Genomic DNA, 15,750 nt, shown 5'->3' with positions numbered 1-15,750 from the left:
TGTATGGGACAGTGCTCCAGATGTGGTAAACACTTTCTAATTGGTAGTGTTAGTACTACGTAATAAGGCTTATCTGAAAGCATAGATAAGTATATATATGTATTTTACTTACATTCTTTGATGGATTTTTTTTCCTGAAATTGTTTTTTGATCAAGTTAATTATGTTAACTTGATTATTGAAAATACTTTTTCTTTTTAAAAACTCATCCTTAGGATGAATAAACACCTTATAAAATAGTGGACTCAGAAAGTAGTGTAATAAATTTCTGTCCCAATGCCATAATTTGGGCCCAGGCTGATATTATATTAAAAAGTCATCCCCCCCACCCACAACCCCAGGAGCTATTAGCTGTGCACCACAGCCACTATAACCAGTTTACAGATAAGTAAATTTTCTGTTTCCACATAGTCCTCATTAAAATTAAAACCAGAAACTTAATTACAAAACAAGATTTAACTTTGGTCCCAATCCCATGAAATAGCTGACTTAGGGGAAAAAAAGGACTTAATAATTTAAATGCAATACAATCAATGGATGTTCAAGTTCCCACTTTACTCATACTCTTGAGTTAACCACTCAAAGAATGATTTTACTCTTATTTGAAATACAAAGGAACTACATTTTTCCCAGGCCACAGATCAAAAGGAGGGAGATTAGAGAACAAAAATAAAGCAAATATCGAAATCTGGAGTCCACACAGAATAGGGGCTAATAAGCCTATATTCCCCTGTTCACCTTCTGATACTGGTACATTTCCTAAAGCACAGGACTGTCATTTTTCTTTTTTTTAAATGACTCAAATGGAGAAAAGGCAAAACAGTTACAGAGGCTGATAGAAATATACAGTCTGTGACTATTTTAATGAAAATTAAAGTAGCCAACTTCAAATTTTTGTTTTTGTTGGTGTTGGGGATCAAATCCAGGGCGTTGCACAAGACAACTTCAATTTTATGTGGAAAATTAGCTTATATAGATGTCACATCCTCCATAGGTACTAGACAAATTATATACAGTATACTCATCCTTCTTTCTCATAGCAAAAATGAACCATTCATTAGAGACTTTATTCATGCCTCACCACACTCAAGTCTACTTATCGGACTGAGGCAGTTGTACTTTGCTTGCTTACTGGTACCTTTGTTTATACTCCGTCTGTATGTGACAATTCATAGGATGTTACCCTTTAAAATTTACCTTTTCCAAGTAGCTTTTCTGGATAAAGATCATAACTTTCCTCCACATGATTCAATGAATTTACTATTTATTTTCTAATATTTCACATAGGTATGTCACTACTCTACATGTGAATTCAGTTCCATTTTGGCAGATAGATAGTCAATAAAAGAATCTTCCTTTCAGAGAAATAAATTCTACCTCAAGCTAATAAGAGGAAAGAAATGTAGCTTTTAAAAAATTATTTGTGTTCTCTTTATATTGTTGGGTTATAGATGTGTTGAACTCGGTTCTTACAAAAAGAAAACTAAAATTTTTGGAGTGTTTAGTTAGTATAAGAGATCGACATAAAAGTTTCCATTTTAAAAAGATCGTAAGCCACAGATGGGCCAATTTTATCATTTCTTTTTGAATCTTAATGAGAACAGATGATAAAATTTTCTGTGGGTAAAGTATTTTTGATTAATTCTTCTTACTAAAGTCTTATGCACATATAACATTTAAACTATTAAGAATATCAGTGATTTAACACTTAAACTATTAAGAACATCACTGATATTCTTAATAGTTTAAATGTTATATGTGCATAAGACTTTAGTAAGAAGTAATTCAATGACTGTTCTTAATAGTTTAAGTGCTAAATGTGCATTAGACTTTAGTAAGAATAGCATACCTGTTTGATTGCTATCATCACTGTCTTTTGGAGGGAATTTTCTCCACTCAAAGTCAATTTAACAAGACAAATGTCTGTTATACGAATCAAATTAACAACAATCAGTACCAGACCTTGTAGTATATAAGCAAGGATATTATTTCACATCCACTTCCATTTCAAACAAAAATAATTTTAATTAAACAATTTTTTGGCATTGTTCAAAACATTAATCAAGCCATTATCTTGTAAGACTGACTGACTTTACGAAAGGAAATTTCCAATCATGGTTTTAAAAAAGGCAAACCAGTAAGCCACATTAGAGATTAGAGATAATATACAGCCTATGCAGCCACATGAGAAATAGTTTATGCTGCTTTGTTATTACACAGGTAGTTGCTTCCTTCAGCTAAAGCCTGGAATCTTATATTTGTTTTATGCATATTGGGTTTTGTTCTATTACTTGGCAGAAGACTGTACTCCCTTGAGTCAGCTGTGTTCGCTGGTCAGAATAAATTCCAGCATCTGACTTCAATTCCATTAATCACAGACAAGCTTGAATAAGTGAGTAAGATAATAGAGAAAAAGAATGGTGAACATTGTCTGTGTATGCTATTCAATAATATGGAAAAGATCTGTGATACTCTTTTGAATTTAAGATATATGAACTGTCTATCAAAAAGGATAAAGTCCTTCCTACATGAAACACTGTATCCTAGGCAAAAGGTGTATGAACCAAGTAAAATATTATTACTATTATTAATATTTCTATCCTGAAAGAATTCAGGTCAATTTTCCTGTGAAGCCACCTTTGTTATTTCCTCACTTATTTACAAATGACCTGTTAGAATGAGTTTGGGGATATTTCATGATTGTACTATATCAATGCAGCACAAAATTTAGTTCTAAGTGAAATTTTGTAATTCAAAAATAACTTTCTCAAGTACTACATTTCAAAACAAAGTCAATTTATAAACTGCTTTATACAACAAGCAGCAATATTCCCTTTGAAGAAAATGGCTATACAGTTATACACATTTAAATTTTCATTATGGACCACCAGAGGGACAGATTAGACTCAAAACTTTTAAGATGCTCTTTCTACTTCTAATTGAATGGTGTATAAGGTTATAATAGTTTATTCACATACCACACAGTTTGTAACTATTTCTTCTTTTTATCCATTTAGGACTTGAATGTACTGGGACAAAGCTGGCTTCAATGGTCATTTCAAGTCTTAGAATTCAAATTGCAATTCTAAAGTATAATTATTTAAATCTTAATGTCTAAAACACAATACCATAGAGATATAATGACCTAGTCATTTTTATTCCATTATGATATTTCTTATCTGTATGCATCATAAAGTCAATAGAATATTAACTTATTTGCATTGCCACTTGCTCCTTTATGCATATCTGAACCAGTGAACATGGTTTTTTCCCTGTTTTCAAGGCTTCCTTTTATTTTTATGGATAGATGTCTAGGCCTTTCACATACTTCATAAAACCATGTCTAAAAATATCCAGTTCCCTTATCTTCGAGGCAAAATTTTACAATTTTTATCAAAGGTAGAATTGTCTTTTTGAAACACCTTAAGTTTATAAATTAGTACAGTAGCACATATCTGATTCTTAAGAATATGGAGCTGGAGGTACTCTTCATACTAGAAAATCAACTACATAATATCGTACAGTGTGTTTGAATGTATATACTGAAGAACTCTGCAAAATTTTAATCAAAGCCCACTTTCAGTTTGTTAAATAACTTCCTTGGAGAACCATTGAGAGAGAGAGTGTCCTCATGATCAAATCATGAATCTCTTCAGAATTAATTCTTATAAAGGCAGTTTTGATTATGATGATCCAAGTAATGCAATGGTGGTAGGTTGGGTAAAGGCAAAGTTTTACTTTTAGTTTCCCCAAATGCTGTCTCACTTGATTTAGGAGGGCTTGGGAATACCCAAGAATTATCTTCCAGAGAATTTCTGCTGTAAGAGTTGTGTTCCTGAAAGTCTGTACCATCAGTGGGAATGGATCTCTCATTATCTGTCCATGATTGGAGAAGTGCTTTCTCTGATAAAACCTTTATATCTCCTGGTAAAGGAGAAGATGTAGTATGACAGAGAGCTTTGCCATTTGGTGACAGAGGGGGATGTCTTTTGTATGTTGCAGTGAAATTTGTCAAGTGCAGTTTTGTTCCTTCTTTCCCAAGGTCTTCCATGTATCCTATTGGTGTGCAGGCTAAAAAGAAAGCACAGGCTAAATAAATGTCCATTTTCATGGCATTTGTGATCATAAAATATAATATTTCATTAGTCGATAAATCCTAGAAATGATAATGAAATTCACATTTTCAAAATACAAATAAAGATCCTGTTCTAGGCCATTAATGTGACTAGTTGAAGGCTTGTATATCATTGTGTGCAAGTGGGGACTAAGAAAGCTGTTCTTAAGTTTTAGTTAAATATAATATTCCTTTGCTTATTCAAGGTTTTTCTTCATGGATATTCCAATAGTGATTTTTTTTTTCAGAAATAATTCTATTTTTAATTGTCAGGAGCCAAATGAAGTTTTAATATACATTTAAAGGCTTTTTATAGATAAAGCAGTTAAAATAAAAGTTGCAAATTAATTCTATTTCTTATTAATAAACCTATAAGAGCAACTGTGAATTCTGCTGTGGTCACAATACAGGTCAAATCTTTTTTAAAAAAAGAAAAAAGGAAAAAAAATGTTTCATATACATGCAATAATGACTTAAGAAAAAGACCCTATTTGGCCACAGCCAGCAATTGGTAATATGGGCTTCCTCTCTATTTCTAACTCATCAGGGTTAAAAGATAAATGTATACTTAGCCCAAAGATGGCCAATTGTAACTAAGGATTTACTCTGCGTAGTTTAGGACAAACAGAACCACATTATAAAATAAGCTCATTGTCTTTTTTCTTAGGAAGATGAATGGGGGTGTGGGGGATAAACAGAATTAACAGTGTTCAGCTTCTGGACAGAGATACTATATAGGTCAGAAAAAGGGGGGTGGCAAACCTCAGTGATCTATAGTCTTATTTCTGCCTACTCCTCAAAAACAATGAGCTCTGTGGTAAGGAGTGGTGACTTTATGCCTGCCACTGTATAAGGAAATATGCTGGTGAATTTATAGTCCCAAAAGATATATCATCAACCAGCTAAGAAGGAACAACAGATAAACCTCTTCTAAGCTCTGCTCCTTTATTATTCTTCGGAGTTAATATTTACTATGTGAACAAAGAACCACACTAAAAACTCACTGCAAAATTATTGTGTCCCTTTAAAGAAAGGTATTATTTCTACCCTCTACTTGTAGTTTTTCATAGATCACAGAACACCATATTATTTTCTCTTCATTCTTAAGTAACCAGCTCTCCTGAACTAAAAAGGAATTCTGAATTCAATTTTTCTTCCCAAAATGTAACATTTTCCTTCACTAAGAAATACTCCTGAGGAAAACTTATTTATAAAATACAGTTCTCTCAAGACAATGAAAATGCAAATAGCAATTTTAAATTAGGTGTTGATTACTTTTTTTAAAGTCTCATCTCATTCCTTTAAAAAGTAATATTCAAATTTATAGAACACTACTTTTTTGAAATAATATTATTATGTAATACTAGGCACAAATGCACTGATTTTTCTCCATGGAATGAAGAATAGTTTTGGCAAACTACCTAACATAAAACTCAAAAAAGTTTAATTGGTCAAACAGTTAAATATGAAAGGCAAAGCAATGAAAATTTTTGGTTGTAGGGGATGCGGTGAAGCACTTAGCCTCCCATCTAATAAGCTATTCTTATAAGAAAGAAAAATTAAGTTTATATAAAATGCAAATAAATAATGAATCAGTTATTGTTTTGAAAACAAGCAACATGAAAAGCCAGGACTCTGGTACATTCTGTAGCACTGGAATGAAAAATTGCTTTTGGGCTTTTTAAAAAAATATATATGAAGTAGTTGCGGTAAAAGGTCAACTAGAGCAAACTTAACACCTCAGCCTTATACACATAAGCAACACTTGGCTGAGAAAAGCCACAAGGGGAAAAGAATACAGTACTGAAGAAAAAACACATCAGCAACACCTTTATGTGTGAAGTTGACCAGTATGAGACTGAAGCCAAAGCAGAGAATGGGTAGCTGTGAACACACTAAATATACTATGACTTATCAAACTCATTTGATGAGATTTTGATAAGATACGATGGCTAGCTGTTCTTCATGCAGTTTAGCTGGAATGAGTAGTTTCCGGTAAATAGTAACTTGCCTTTCTTGATTGCAGTTGGGGTTTTCAGTTTTCGTAGTAGTTCAGCTTGTACTTGAGTCACCAGATGTAAATTGGACATTTCTCTCTTTAGTTCCCAGTATGCATGTTGCATATTATCACTGAAATAATTTTTTTAAAGAAGTTAGTATTCATTCTTTTCATGAACAAGAAGGAATAACTTTAAAACAGAAGCAAGCAGATCTATATTTCTGCTCCTGTCAGTTCTATGATGATGTAAATTAAACAACTGAAAGATAATTAGGACATTGTATATGAAAAGATGTAAGAAAAACATCATCCTCTTAATTTCTAGCAATTAATTGTATGCATTAACAGAATGTTTAAAAAAAGAAGTATTCTAACCGCCACGTTTTCTTACCGGTTTCAGAACTGATATTTTATTACAGTCTATAATGTGCACTGGTGTTAATATAATTTATAAGTAATAAGGAATATGCTTATTTGTAAATCTGATCAAGAATAAAGTTATAATCATATATACATGTATTTATCTTTTAATTATTTTGACATTGTAAATTGAAATGATATATCAATTGCTAAATATATACCCAAGTTCACATTAAAATAAAATTTAGGTTTCACACATTACATTCTTTATGTTTGACTGAGTTGTCTCATACTGTTGGTTCTAAACCAATGTGACATGACAGCATAAGACATGAAGAGCCAGATGATTTCCTCATAAGGAAGAAGAATCTACAAAAGGAGGATTATATGAAACAAATAAAAATTTCAAAATTTTTATCATTAAAAGTATTTTATCTCAATTATCTGAGGAAATATAAATTATATAAATCTAATTTTTAAAGATTTTATTTTCCATTAAATATTCTAACTTTATAGTCATAACTTTCTTTAGATTTTTAATTGTAAACTAAATAGACTGAAATCTTTAGCACATATTCTCACTTCATTGTACAAGAACACACAAATATTAAGTATAAAAATAGCTGATCTCATAGCATCTCAACAACCATATTGCATCTGAGAGATACAGTACAATTTTAGTAATAAGGAAATCAAGCTAAGCAAACATGTCACCTCTTGCTTCAATTTTTGCCTGGCCATATACAAAACTTAAACTTCAAGGCAATAACCCTCTTAAAATCTAAATTTAATATCCTAGTTAGAGAATCAACAAATATATCAATTATTTTGAATTTGTGTAAGGTTAAATACCTTCTCTATTAAAATATTCTCATTCTACTTACACTATAATAAACTTTGTACTGCTTTGCAGAAAAATATGTTATGAACGTCACTGGATAACCTTTCGTGCACTGAAAAAAGATGACTTTCTGCAGATTTTTGAAGGGCATGAAATATTTACTTTACAAAAATTAATTAACCACTTCTTAACCAGTAAATGTCTGAGATGTTTGCTACAATTAATGTTTTACACAGGAGACAGTGTGAAGAGAACTGTTGATTCCTTAGTTCAATTCTGGGCATTTGGTATGTTTTCACATTATAAAGCACTTGGTATAATCACTGCACATGTGCTAATTCATGCACACAGTCAGGACATCAATAAAACAGTTTAAGAACAGTTTACTATTGATATGATATGGAGAAAACACCCATGATAATGTTAGGGTATTGAATTACCAAGCACATCTAATAATTCAAAACAGCTAGGCATAGAAACAAATAAAAGGGTGATAACAAAAGAGCATCTAGTATATATTTTTAAACTCAATTTAATTAAGACTGCTTAAAAATTAGATTAAGTTGAATACTGGGTCACCATGATTAACACATGTCATCATTTTGTCTTTTGCCCTTCAAGTCACCTGAACTGAAACCTATAGTTACAAAAAATTTAAGACCATTACTAAATATAAGCTCTCCCTCTTGTGGCTAACAAAGTAATCGCAGTTAGTGCTACCTACTGTTAATATTAAAGTGCTATAGTCTTCAAACTGTTTAAAATTTTATTTTTAATTCTATTAACTTGAACAAAGTGTTTAAACGATTAATTGATTAGAAAAGCCAAGTTGTTATCTCTCAAATTTTTAGCAGGGTTCCAACTAACGCTGGTGAATTATTAGGTATTTTATCTAGGTAATGGTGAGACTATTCTTAGTAGATTGCATGTCACATCATTCTAGTTTTGCTTTGAATGACATACAAGCAAAATCCTATTAATATTTACAGTTGTCTATGAAGATCTTGGGTAACTGCTTGAATACTTGTATGTGACAAAAAAGCAACCCAAATGAGACTCTAAAAAATAGTAGATTGAGCTGGGTGTGGACACACACACCTATAATCCCAGCTACATGGGAGATTGTAGCAGGAGGATTCTAAATTCAAAGTCATTAGGCCAGGCAACTGTAAGACCCTGTTTCAAAATAAAAACTTCTAAAAAAGGCTGAGAATGTAGCTAAATTACTACAGTGTTTGCCCAGCATGTGCAAGGCCCTGGGTGCCATCACCAAACAAAAATAAGATAAGAGCATTTATTATATATACCTTATATAATTATATAATATGTATAATTATATTATATTATATATACATACCAACTTGGCAAACTGGGTAAACTTAATTGTGTACATGAGGAGACAGATTCAATAGTATATTTAAGTAAAACTATGTTGTTTTTCAAAACTCTTTTTACCTGTCCAGTCTAATGACTGATCACTGCATTTTGGGGGTAGCATTTCTCATATCCTCATCATCCACTCGCCAAGCACCTATAATAAGTTAACTGCCAATACAGTCTTCTCAGCCCAGAATGATACTTCATACCTCTGACTTTTAAATGTTATGAAACTTGCTTGTCTGCATCTCAAGAACTGGTTACAGTCCTGATTGTAAAATAAAATTGTGTAAAAATCCAGTCTTCTTAACTGATACTGTATATGCATTTATTTAATATAGAAATAAATACTCCTATATAAGAAAAACCTACTTAACTAATTTTGTACTTATATCATACAAATTTTTTCTTTAGCTTTTGAAAATTTCCTTAATTTAATTTCCAAAAATTATATTTTTAACTGAAAGCTAGAGAATTAAAAACTGTGTATTTTACCAACTTTGATTCCCCCATAGTGTCTTTTAAACATTTTTGACTGCAAGGAATAGAAATCATTTTACACTCTTATATGTTCTATTGTGTTTTAGTCCATATTTTTAAAATGCTTAACACAAAATTTCATGTTCACTAAAGAAACACAGAAGAGGATGAAAAACACTAATCCATATATCCTGAACCAGCAATTTATATTTTAATATCATCTATAACATAGCTAGCTCTATAAGTTTACAGATGATGAGCAAAAGAAAGACAGTAACTCCATACAGAGATATGGTTTTAAAACCTAAATTATCAACCTAAAGCTGACACTGAAACAGGGCACCAGCTAAATTTCTGACAGGGCTTTTACTGTAAAAAAAAAAAAAAAAAAAATTGTTTTTAATATAATGAGTACCATATAAAAGGCTACCAGAAATCAAAAGGGTCAATATGTCTTAAGAAAATATTATAGTGCCTTCCTCTGCCTGTCAATATATAGAGGAATTAAAAAAATAAAAAATAAAGAATTTTCTTAATAATTGAAAAAAAAAATACTAAAAAAATCTAAGCTTTTTGGAGCTGGGGATGTGGCTCAAGTGGTAGCATGCTCGCCTGGCATGCGTGGGGACTGGGTTCGATTCTCGGCACCACATAAAAATAAAATAAAGATATTGTGTCCACCTAAAACTGAAAAAAAAATTCTAAGCTTTTAGTTAATAGTTTTATTGATATATTCCTATATACTTTTTCTCTAATTAGTAAATTTAGCATCTGAATTGTTTCACTTAAAAGAGGATAAAGTAACTTATGAACATTAATAAAAACACAGGAATACATACTGGAAATAGGTATAAATGATGAAATGAATAAACAAAAGACAAAGTATATGTGGGAATGAGGCTAACATGAGAATACATGATATAACTTATGTTTACCAAAGTTAGGCCAAAACTTTGGTTAGGTTCTTTAGTTGCTAATCAGAAGGGAGAAACCTAACCAGTTTTGTATTTCATAGTGCCTACTAAGTTAAATGCAAACTAATTTGAAGAAAAAACACACACATAAAAGTGTATTTGAGTACTAAGGGGAGAGCCATGACCATTTATTCTAATTGCACATTTATTTAACATATCATACTCTTGGTATTGTTTTAACACAAAGCAACTTTTAGAATAAATGTAAGGCAATTCTTTCTAAAAACTGTTTCTCTCAGCTGATCCTCTGAATTGATACTGGGCTTTAGAGAGCTGAAGGCTATTCTTTGATGCCATAATTATAGCTATCTCCATAGCCTCAAAAACTACTCACTTTCTTGGACCTTCAAACTCCTGCAAATCCTGTCATAGAGATTCTTCACTATCTTGATAGTTATCTGAAGTCTTCAAAGAAATATTTTTTGGAAGTAGTCAGCTTTTTAAGTTATTCTCAGTGGATATGATCCAAATTATGTAATCCCCAAATGGAAGCAGAAATCCTCTTCTATACTATGTATACCTAATATATTGTTTTTATATAGCCCTATTTATTTAAGCTACTATTAACCAATGTATTTATTGGTTCCCTGATTCTTTTCAGAAATGATTTGAAGTGGCTTTATAAAAATGATAAATACAACACAATTATAAGGGGAAACACAAGTTGATCAGAGAAAAGGTAACTCTGACAGAGAAGATAACTTCTAAGGAAAAGTTTACATGGACACTGTACTAGATACATTATTTAAAAGGAAAAAAAAAAAAAAAGGAAAACTTCCTTACTGAAAAAATACATAAAATTTGAAGACAGAATCGAAATGCTGTTCAGATAGCAGAAGTGAATAGTTCCAGCAAAATGACTACATGGCCAGTCCACAAAAACGAAATATTTATTGCTGTCACTTTACAGAAGTGCCTTCTCCTGATTTCCTGTTTTCCTTAGTTGATCATTTCTCTCAAGCAAATTTTTAACAGTCATAGGTCTGAGACAATTCATATTTTATTTAAATCACTAACTCTGAAATCCAAATAACTGAACACTGAAGTCAAATCAGTATTTTTCATTAGATGGAAGATACCCATGTAGAGAGGCCTTCCTAATATAATAGGAACAAAAATTATTAATTTAAAACAAAGAAAAACTATTAATTTAAAAATGGTAAGTATTTGAGGGAAAAAAAGGGCTGAAGTGCATCAACTCTGATAGTTACTTCTGTTCTAAACCTAAGGAGGAATAACTCTCTTAAACTTTATGCTATTCCAAAGACGAACATTGTCCAAAACTGCCCTTAAGACAAAAGGATATTACTATAAATAGAAATGTGTAATTTCTCATGTTCAAAAAACAGGGTTTATTACAGAATGCTTTCACAAAGCTAGTTCCTTAAAATCGGATCCAAAATATTATTTAATGTTCAGAAGCTTTCTCTAAGATATCATAATGTACACCTTTTTACCACTTAAGTTCAAGGCTGCAGTTAAGTTACAGTTAAAATGTTTTTATAAGTATATTGTGATCAGAGGTTAAATTCAGCATCAAAATAATATCTATTTGCTGTGTTTTTAAGGTTGAATTAAAACAGAAATCCAGGTACCTACCCAAAGTGACCTACAGAAGAAAACATGTATTATTTTAATGTTGAAGAATTTTCATACCTTGAAATGCTTAGTTTTTGGAGATCTCTGCTCTTCATACTGTCTTCCTGAGGTGGATCCTGTCATTTATTTAAAAAAATTTTAAAAAAGTTATAATTATTATTCTGTTTATTCTCAGTTTGGTATTACCAAAGATTCAAATTTTACAGAATATACTTATAATTGAATAGCATAAAACTAATTTCATATCCAATTTTAATAAAATATCACCAAGCTATCACAAATATTTCTAAATTACTTTAAATTATTTAGAGAATATTTTAATTTTCTTTAGAAAATTAATAAATAAAATTTCTCCCATGTAAAAGTACTTGGGAGTCCTACAAATGTATCTTTGAACATACCAATCTGAAGTCTATATTCAAAATAGTACAACACATTATCACACTCTGTTTATTCAAGGAAAATGTGAATGAACTTCATGAGAAATTTAAAGTATTGAGTATTTCATCTTTTTGTATTATTATAAAAAAGTCCTCAAAATATTTTTCCAGCTACTGTCTAACAAAAAGAGTGATCTAACATTCAAAGATTATTTACAGCCAGTTATCAGTTTGCAATGTTCTGAAGGTAATAATGGATTTGTTTTCTAACTCATGCAGTATGGGAGTTTCAGGGAACCCATGGCTACAAATTCTTGGGAAATAATATTGAAATTATACAGAATTTGTATATTATAGGACTTCTCAGAACCTTTAATTCACAAAAGCACAGTCTGAACCTTCCTATATGGGCTATTTTTAGGAACCTCAGATGTCTACTATAAAACCCCCAATTTTATTGGCCCAAAGTTCCTTATACTTCTTCAGCTACAGAGCTTGCATTTCTTAATAGGATCAACTGTTCTGGGAGATAAAGAAAATCTAAAAGTGGAATCACCTCTGCAACCTTGACCTCAATAGCACCAAACACTAATCAAGAGAGTATATTATAAAACAAAAATGAAAACCTTAGCTGGGTACAGTGGCACACACCTGTAATCCCAGCGATTCACTGAGGCTGAGGCAGGAGGACTGTGAGTTCAAAGTCAGCCTTAGAAACTTAGTGAGGCCCTAAAGCAACTCAGTGAGACCTTGCCTCTAAAAAAAGGTATAAAAAAGGGATGGCATATATATACAATGGAATTTTACTCAGCATTAAAAGAGAATAAAATCATGGCATTTGCAGGCAAATGGATGGCCTTGGAGAAGATAATGCTAAGCAAGTTAGCCAATCCCAAAGAAAACAAATGTGTTTTCCCCATATAAGGAGGCTGACTCATAGTGGGGTAGGGAGGAGGAGAATGGGAGGATTACATGAATTCTAGATAGGGAAAGGGGTGGGAGGGAAAGGGAGAAGGCAGGGAATTAACAAGGGCAGTGGAATATGATGGACATCATTATCCAAAGTACATGTATGAAGACTCGAATTGGGTGTCAACATACTTTATATATAAACAGATAAATTGTAGTATATATGTGTAATAAGAATTGCAATACAAAAAAGTACATGTATAAAAGCATAAATTGGCATGAACATACTCTATATACAAAGACATGAAAAATTGTACTCTATATGTGTAATAAGAACTGTAATGCATTCCGCTGTCATGTATTTAAAAAAAATAAAATCAATAAAACTTAAAAAAAAAAAAACAAAAAAAAACAACAGATGAGGATGTGGCTTAGTAGTTAAGCACCCTGGGTTCAATACCTGGTACTAAAGAAAAGAAAACCCTAATATGTCCAAGTAGGATGCTTCTACACATTCCAGAAGGTATTATAAAATTCATTTAATAGAAAGGAAAGTACCATCTTAATGTTTGTATATTTGGCTGTAATAAGTATAAACAAGTTTATTAGAGTGAACATAAATTTCTTTCTTGGATTGTTCTAAGATTCCCACATCCAAGAGGATTTTAATCAGCAACACCTCTGAAATAAATTTAAAAGGGCATCAAGATTTCACAACATCAAGATTTCGATTTGGAACCTTTGATATTGTTATTTCCATTTTTTTTATCCTCAGTTCATTTCTTTATGGTAATTATGAACATTTTCACTTCATAGCCTCTATCCACCACTTAATAAATAAATGCTAGAGTGGGTACAATGCTTTAAATCTTTTCCCCCTCCTTTATCTCACCTTCAACCCTTAAAAGTTTGTTGTCTCTAATTTCATCATTAAAAAAAAAACGTTTCTTCCACTATAAATATCTGTTTTTCTGTGACCAGTTTGCTTATAATAGATCTAAACTAAAGCAAATTCACTCCCCAGCACCATCTAGTGGAAAAGAATAACTACTAGTAACCAAACTATGCCCTAGCCCCTCAAACAGAGACCTAAGAGCACTGCCCCTCTGGATTACCCTCATTAAGTCTTATGGATAAGATTTGCTATTCAATACACTAAGTTCTGGGCACTATGCTAACTGCTTTATACATAATAATTTAACTTTCATGAAAAAAATAGGTACTTAACATCTAGAGAAAATAAATTCCCTAATAAGTTAAATGAAATTCCTAATTTTACAGTTAATAAGCAGCACAATTATGAGCCAGACTTCTAAGATTCTGTAGCACAGCTTCCTACTCTACAATAAAATATTCACCATGTATAATAGTTATTGTTGTGATTTAGATGTGGTATCCCCCCCAAAGCAAACAATGTGAGACAATGCAGGAAGATGTAGAGGTGAAATGATTGGGTTGTTACAGCCTTAATTCTATCAGTGAATTAATTCCTGGATAGGGAATTAATTTAATGGTAACTGAAAGCAGGTAGGATGTGGCTGAAGGAGGTGGATCATTGGAGCTGTGCCTCTGGGTTTATATTTTGTCCTGGTGAGGGGAACTCTCTCTCTGCTTCTTGGTGGCCATGTCCTGACCTGCTTTCCTTCATCACACCCTTCTGCCATGATGTTCTGCCTAAGCTTGGGCTCTCCTGGCCACCTATGGACTAAGACCTCTCAAACCATAACGCCCAAGATAAACTTTTCCTCCTCTAATTGTTGTTATTAGGTCTTTTTGGTCACAGTAACAAAAAGCTGACCAAAACACATCAAACAATATCAAGCAGAATATATACACTAAGTGTAAATTTTGTAAGGAAAAGATGCTGGAAGCTTTTGAAGAAACAATAGTGTGTGGCCGGGAAAATCAACTTCCAATGTCAAGTAGGAAACAAAACCATTGGCTTTTTATTGGCTCTAAAAGGAGTTGACAGTAATTTTTATGTTTCCCCTTTACCAGAGCTGGGGACGCCAAAGTAAGTTCTTATTGCTTGGCTCAGAGGAATTCTTCTGGTTAAAGCCAAGGCAGAATACTGTGTTATTCTTATCCTGGCTCATTCTTATCTAGTGGGCTGCCCCTGATAAAGACTACATTATAGAAGAGAGAAGTGTTAGCTCCATCTATGAACACTTGGGATTCAAGGGCAGAATCCTGGTTGGCAGTCAGAAGTACAGGAGGTAGTTCCTCTTTTAGATAGCAAGATCCCAGAAGAACATGGAATAGCAGACATACTTCCTCAATAGTACTGGAATGCTCTGGTGGTCAAAATGGTTGAGTTAAAAATTATTTAACTGATTACATCTAGTGTGAAATACATGAATATGTGAAATTATTATTTGTTTCAGGCTTTAACTAAGCTTTTCAATTTCTTTCAATAACTATTTCATATTTTGCATGTGATACAGTACTCTCATGCTCCCTTATTTCTTTATCACTTTCTTTCATTCTGAGTGTTATATCCACCTGAAAACATATGGCCATACTTATTAGAGCTTAATATATATTAATAGTAAACACACTCCTGGGAAGGACCTGAGAATCAGCTTATGTTTTAGTGGATGACATTAGGCTAACCACAGTATAGCAGCTTGGCAGGTTTGGTTCTTTTCCAGCACTTGAATTCTCAACTATTTGCTAATAGTTAAATGTTGCCCTTAAAAGTATTATTCTTCTAGAAAG

The 15,750-nt window shown here is 32.1% G+C and overlaps 1 protein-coding gene across 4 annotated transcripts in view; it reads right to left on the bottom strand.

Moving 5' to 3' along the window:
* Positions 1-1,999: 1,999 nt before the first annotated feature.
* Azi2 (5-azacytidine induced 2) overlaps positions 2,000-15,750 on the bottom strand; it is a 33,818-nt gene continuing 20,067 nt past the window's right edge. For all 4 annotated transcript variants that reach the window (XM_013361769.4, XM_021731770.3, XM_005317300.5 and 1 more), the window contains 3 exons: positions 11,801-11,859; positions 6,125-6,243; positions 2,000-4,070 (listed from right to left, as the gene is read on the bottom strand). In XM_013361769.4, the coding sequence (XP_013217223.1) occupies positions 3,658-4,070; positions 6,125-6,243; positions 11,801-11,859 (591 nt within the window). In that variant the 3' untranslated portion in view covers positions 2,000-3,657. The remainder of the gene's footprint in view (positions 4,071-6,124; positions 6,244-11,800; positions 11,860-15,750) is intronic.

Source organism: Ictidomys tridecemlineatus, chromosome 2 (assembly GCF_052094955.1).
Source record: "Ictidomys tridecemlineatus isolate mIctTri1 chromosome 2, mIctTri1.hap1, whole genome shotgun sequence".
NCBI lineage: Eukaryota > Metazoa > Chordata > Mammalia > Rodentia > Sciuridae > Ictidomys > Ictidomys tridecemlineatus.
The sequence above is the reverse complement of the archived record's forward strand: the minus strand, read 5'-3'. Positions and strand labels throughout refer to the sequence as shown.